This window comes from Bison bison, unplaced genomic scaffold, assembly GCF_000754665.1.
Source record: "Bison bison bison isolate TAMUID 2011002044 unplaced genomic scaffold, Bison_UMD1.0 scf7180017864524, whole genome shotgun sequence".
NCBI classification, from domain to species: domain Eukaryota; kingdom Metazoa; phylum Chordata; class Mammalia; order Artiodactyla; family Bovidae; genus Bison; species Bison bison.
Genome location: NW_011495075.1, coordinates 849,521 through 855,711, shown reverse-complemented (window position 1 = coordinate 855,711; position 6,191 = coordinate 849,521). Strand labels below are relative to the sequence as shown.

The following is a 6,191-nucleotide window of genomic DNA, read 5'->3' as shown; positions in this document are numbered from 1 at the left end:
GATGGGTGTGAGCACGGGACGGGGCTGCCTCTGCAGCTCCCCCACAGGGAAGGCCTGAGCAAAGACTCCCTCAGCCTGGCAGGCCCGACAGCCTCTGACCAAAGTCAACCCCCGGTGGCAGAGCTGAACCCCACGGCACAGCAACTGTGGGGTGGGCCTCGGGGCCCGTGTGGGAACTCCAGCAGCCCAGGGCGGCTAGCCCACGCCCGGACCTGGGGACAGCGCTGCAAAGGCCAGCTGCAGCCTGGCAGGAGAGGTCAGGGAGGCCAGGCCACTGGGCTTGGGACACCCTCTGCAGGCAGAGCCTTGAAGGGGGCACGGGAGGGCTCTGAAGAGGAAGCAGCAGCGTGAGCAGCGTGGAGCCAGGCTGCAGGGAACGAGAGACCTGAGGCCTGGGCACCTGGGGCCAATCAGCAGCCCAGGCCGCTGAGGCGGTGACCTGGCACAGAGAAGCCTGGGCGCGTGTTCCAGACAACACTGGGAGCCTCAGGAAGAAAGCAAACGCTAGAAAGATGGACGTGTACATGTCTGACGGGTTTGCCATGGGCGTTTCCAGAGCACGCTGTGCCTGCAACTCGAGTCTCAGGGACTAAACGGTTTTCTCCTGCTCTACAGACCAACCCGCTGCCCGTCTGCTCTACAAAAGCGAAGATCCTAAATGTCCTCGGAGAGACCAGACGTGGACAAGGGCAGCGCTCCCCTGAAACTGCAGAAATCACGTCAGTAAAGGAGACCCCTCACAGAGCGGGTGCCAGGGAGGGGCAGGCTCCGGGGGGACACACACTCGACTCTCAGCCAAAGCGGGCCCACCCCCTCACCAAAAACCCTGCATCTTCTCGGGATGCCTCTGGAGGGGAACATGTGGTGACCACAGGCCCCGGCCTGTGGAGTCTGAGCTCATCACGAGCCCCCAGTTATCCAGCAGAGCCACTGCCGCAGGCAGACCCACCCAGCAAAACCCAGATCTGCCAGGTCCACCTGGAAGGGGACACCTGCCCACGAGTGGAGACCCCGGGCTAACCCAGAGCCTGGTGGTCCGACCAAGCTCAGCACCCCACCCTCACTGCACAGCAAACTGAAGACTCTCGACACAATGTGCATCGTCAAGAGTCAGCAACGTAACCAGGATTGTGTTCCTTCTTCCATCCCCAACCAGCAACTGAAGGGGCTTCACATGATGAGAAGGGAGAAGCAAATGGTCTGGGGCCCCTGTTTGGGAATCAGTCCCCCAGGGCTGGCTCCACCTGCCTTCTGACACGTGGCGGCCCCCTGCGCTCTGCGGACGGACGGCCTCGGGGTCCCCCGCCTCCTTCTCGGCCTCTGACTCTGAGGCTTCGTCCTCCCCCTCGTCCTCCTCGGAGCTGGAGCTGCTGGACTCTTTGCTCTCCTCCTCCACTCGCTGGGACTTGGGCGTCTCCTCCTCACAGAGCATCTTCTCTTTGCTAAAGTAAAGACGACAATCTGAGTAACTCAGAGAGGAGAAACCACTTTCTGAGCTTGCTGCGGAGCTGGTAGAAGGGGGACAAGCCTAGGAACCTCTGTGTAGAAGTGGTAACAGAAACACACATAAACCCTCCCTCAGGTCCCTTTAGTGTCCAACGTGAGAGTGTGACGTAAGGAGACCTGGCTGCTCTGCACTCGGGAAAACGGGGCTACGACTCCTCATGGTGAACGAGGTGAACAGTCTTAACAAGTCATTTAACAAATGTTTACTGCGTGATCACTGCACGCCAGGACCACGTGAGACGCCCGAACAAGGGCAACGGAACAGACGTGGCCCCGAGCTCAGAGCTTCCAGTTCGGGAAGCACTTGGGACTAAGAGCCCACAGCTGGGAAAAAAGAAACACACGGTCTCCATTACTTCACAAAGTGAGCACAGACCCCCACTCGCAGGTCCCCCGTGGCCACGCCACCCACCTCCTCACCCATCGAACATCCCCCGTGTTTAAAGGCCATCTGGCTACAACCAGACACGAGTCTCTTCACCGTATGAATTCTCAAGCTACGTCCGTCACACGCAGCTGGGCTCAAACCCAAATATCTTACTTCTTAAAGAGTCTGCTGTGCAGCTTGCTGTTCAAGTCTGATTCGATTAGCTTATTCCGTGTCTCTTTTTCACTTCGAAGCTGGAAATCAAGAGAACAGGAAAGGGAAGATGTTGACTACGGAAAGAAATCAGCAGTGACGAGAACTCCAGCGGCCCCATCACTGCACCAGCACCAGAGGGGAGCCGGGGGGCGGGACAGGGGACACAGCGGAGGGTCTGCTCAGAAGATGAAGACAGAGGAAAGCCCTCAGCCAGTGAGAAGAGGAAAACCATGGCACCAGAGCTTCAGGGACACCAGCCTCCTAAACATCCAAACCTCATCGCCCCAAACCTCACTCCAAAGGGTGAGGCGCCAGAAGCACCTGTGAGAGAACGCTCTATGATCTGATGCTGAATTAAGTTGGCGAGGCTTCCACAGAGAAACAGGCGCCAAATGGGAAACGAGCCCTTAGGGAAGCCTGCCCAGCACCTAGACACACGCTCCAGACAACACGCATTTTTATGCCTGGGCCCCAGAGTTATGCGGAGGCAAAGGCAGGCAGCGCTCCCAGCGGTGGGAAGATGTCATTTAGTGAAGACACTATTCGTGTTCAGAGACAAACCACACTGGGTAAAACACACGTGGGAACTCTCTACTGTATTTCTGCAACTCCTACGTGAGCCCCAAAACTCTTTCAGAATAAAGTATTCATAAAACAATTAACACGTAACCGTGAAAATCACACTCTGATGTGAGCAAGGCTGCGACTGCTCAGTGACGGAGCCCACTGGGCCCAGTGCATCTGCACTCTGGGGCCAGGCTCCCCAGCGAGGCCTCTCCCGCCCCAGCCCGACGGCGCTGAGCGCCGGGAGCCCCACGCTCTCCCCTCAGAATGGCTCTGCACGCCCTTCTGAACCCGAGCCTCGGCCCCGCAGAGGGGAACACAGGAAAGCAAGAGCGTGACCTTCCTCCACCCCAAGGGGAGCTGCTCGAGCCCTGCGGTGACCGGCCCCGTCCTCCCCACCGACAGCCCTCCTGCAGTGGAATGTGACTCACTCCCTGCTCGCCCCGGTCTGGGAGGGCTTCCACACTGTGCCTGGATGTGGGCACAAGCCTCCATGGTCCTCCTGAGAGGCGCTGTGCCACGGGCCCAGGAGCAAACCATCACACACTCAGGAGAGCAGGAAGGGAGCGACTGGACATCGGATGGACCTGGGCTAGGTATGAATCACTGACCAAGCGCCGGCCCAGGCCACATCTCTGAGCTTCGTGGGTTTGCTTGCTTTCTAAGAAAGAAACATATTCCTCCCTGTAGTCAACCTCCTTTAAAGAAAGAAGTCCCTTCAGTCAATAAGGAACTCACGAGACATCCTCAACTCAGTACTCCCTGTTTGGAAAACACTGACTCCAACACGCCACACTCACTTCCTAGAACTCCAGCAACCAGAGCCGCCATCGCCATGTCTGCCTTCCAGCTGGTGATACAAGACAATGAGCGAACTTCTGCAACAGTGGCTTTGGGGGTGTTTCCTCTAATGGACAGTTCCTGGAGGAACAGCGACCACTACCGGGACGCGGACAGACAGACCACACGGCCGCCAGGCAGACTCACCACGCTCTGTCTCTTCTGCAGCGTCTCCAGGTGCTCCACCAGGCCCTCGTCGGCCACATCGAACGGCGTCTGGCCCTGGCGAGGAGACAGACGCCGCGGTCACGCACCTCTACCCGGGGACTAGCTGGCGCTCGCCTCACGCCTCTGACCGCTGCCTCCCTAACTCGCCGACTTAGCACCAGGATGAGGCCCTCCTCTATCAGAGAGGAGGCGTAAGACAGGGGACCCCACAGACACAGGGCTTTGCGTTTTGTGAAACAGTGAGCAGGAAATCCTCACCTCACCTCTAGTGTTTATCGTCTCTTGGCAAATAATCAATTGAAATCTCTACTTGTATCTCTTCCAAATGCTCACAGTTGCTACAATGAACTCAACAAGGGGCTCTCAGAGGCCTCAGAAGGAGGCCCAGGCGTGGGCACCAAGACCAGCCACAGGAAGCAGCCCGTTAAGTGAGACCCTCAGGCCACAGCTCAGCGAAGGGCCCGGGCCCACAGACCTTGGGTGAGCGGGGCGGGGCGGGGCAGACCGGAGCGGGCCCTGAGCAAACAGCCAGGCCTCCGGATCCGCAGCAGCAGGTGAGAGGAAGCTGCAGGGCCTCTAACCTGCCTGAAGCGAGGCTGGACAGCACTACGTTCACCAAACTCGAGGATGCTGTCGTCGTCACGTTTTAACGAATGCACGTGAGCAGGGCTCAGCTATTACGCTTCTGAATGAAAAGCTGAAGCATTTCACACTTCTCCCGACAGCGGTTTCGGGCTTCCCCACTGCTCACTTCCGCTAAGGTAAGAACGTTTTCTTTTTTCATTTTCTGTTTCAGGGGCTTCGGTGTAAGCAGAGTCAGCAGACGGGTTTCATGTCACCAGGCGAATGTGCCTGTAGGTGGGTGGATGGGGCAGGTGCAGGGCTCTAGCTGCTGGGGGTGCCTGCTCCAGATGGCAGGCCTGGCCACTGGGCAGGGCCTTCCCGCCTCGTGCTCCAGGACGCCACTGGGGGCGTCCACTCACCAGCTTGTTCCTGATGTCCATGTCGCAGAGGGCCTCCGCCAGGATGGAGCAAGCCTCCTTCACGCCCCAGTGAGCGGCTGCGTGCAGAGGGGTCCAGCCGTCGTGATCCTGGACGTTGAGCTCATAGCCAGCCTGAATCAAAAGTCTGAGGAGAATCCGGACGAGACGTTCAGATCCTCTGCATCAGGGTTCCCTGCCCAACGCACAGCCATCTGTCTGATGTTGCAGACCCCAGCCCCGAGCCCCAGCCCCGAGCCCAGGTCTGCTCTCTCAGGCATCAGCGCAGCTGTCACAGCTGAGTCCCCCCCGAACGAGGCCACACTGGGGTGCAGCCATGTCATCCCTCAGCACAGAGATCACCCAGAGCCCCGTCCGGGGCCCGGCCCACAGCCCCTCATCCTCTCCCTCCTCCCGCGCCCATTCTCCGGGCGGTCTGCCACCTCCTACCGCAGGAGTGTCTGCAGGGGCTCCCACTGAGGCTCCAAGGCCGCGGGGCATGTGGAGGCCAGCATGACCCCCAGCTGATGGAGGCAGCACCGCCGCAGGCCTCCAGAGAAGCAAGCGAGGGAACCCTGCCCTGAAGACAGGAGCACCAACACCCACCACACAGACCAGGAGCCTCATCCCAGGACACAAGCAGTGAGAGCGCCTGCTGACAGACACACACGGAGCTGCCAGCAGCCAGCGCTGCACCCGCCGGCGGCCCTGAGGCTCCACAAAGCAGGGGGACGCACAGGGATGGGAAGATGGAAGAGTCCAGACCCCTCCCGCACGGGCGATCGCCCTACCGCAGCGAGTACAGCTCCCCTGAAACCTACGCCACCAGCCTAACGAGTCCACAGAGGACACAGGGACGCATGTCTGCTTGTACCGCAGGGGTCGGTGGGGGGTGCAGGGGACCCGGAGATGAACCGCTGAGCAGCAGGAGACCCACCAGGCCCCCTAGGCCACCCCAGCTCTGCTCCCCGGAGAGCGCCAGGAGAAGCCGGGGCGGCCAGTGGGAGGAGGGCAGGAACGACCCAGCAGGTAGAGGAGGAGGGGGGAGGAGGGCGGGGGGGAGGAGGGACAGTGAGGGGGGAGGAGGGCAGAGGGGGGAGGAGGGACAGCGACGGGGGAGGAGGGCAGAGAGGACAGTGCCCCCTCTGGGAACCTCAGCGCTGCGTCTGCTCCTGGCTGTGTGTCCCTGCCGCAGTGCAGACCCACCTGAGGACCTCAGAGTAGCCCTTGGCTGCAGCCACGTGCAGGGCAGTGGCCCCCGAGCGCGCCTGCCTCACGTCGGCGATCCTGCCGCTGTTGAGCCACTGGCGGGCGTCCTGAAGCATCTGCTGCTCCTCCTGCCGCCGCGCCTGCTCGAGGTCCAGCCCTGCGGAGGAATGCCGGACAGCCACTCAGCCCCCGCGGCCCGGCAGGCCCGCCTGAGGGCCAAGCGCCAGTAGCAGCTTGGTACTCAGCCAACTCACTCTGCATCAGAAGAGCCACGGCATTCACGGCCGCCAGCAGCCCCCCAGGGAGAGGCCACAGGGCTAACACAGACGGCGGGCCCACTG

The 6,191-nt window shown here is 60.7% G+C and overlaps 1 protein-coding gene across 1 annotated transcript in view; it reads right to left on the bottom strand.

Annotated features, from left to right (window-relative positions):
- PPP1R12B (protein phosphatase 1, regulatory subunit 12B) overlaps positions 1 to 6,191 on the bottom strand; it is a 119,716-nt gene that overhangs the window by 106,898 nt on the left and 6,627 nt on the right. The window contains exons 4-8 of the mRNA XM_010831121.1: positions 5,848 to 6,007; positions 4,645 to 4,789; positions 3,641 to 3,715; positions 2,048 to 2,127; positions 1,281 to 1,442 (exon numbers count right to left, since the gene is read on the bottom strand). Coding sequence (XP_010829423.1) covers positions 1,281 to 1,442; positions 2,048 to 2,127; positions 3,641 to 3,715; positions 4,645 to 4,789; positions 5,848 to 6,007 — 622 coding nt within the window. The remainder of the gene's footprint in view (positions 1 to 1,280; positions 1,443 to 2,047; positions 2,128 to 3,640; positions 3,716 to 4,644; positions 4,790 to 5,847; positions 6,008 to 6,191) is intronic.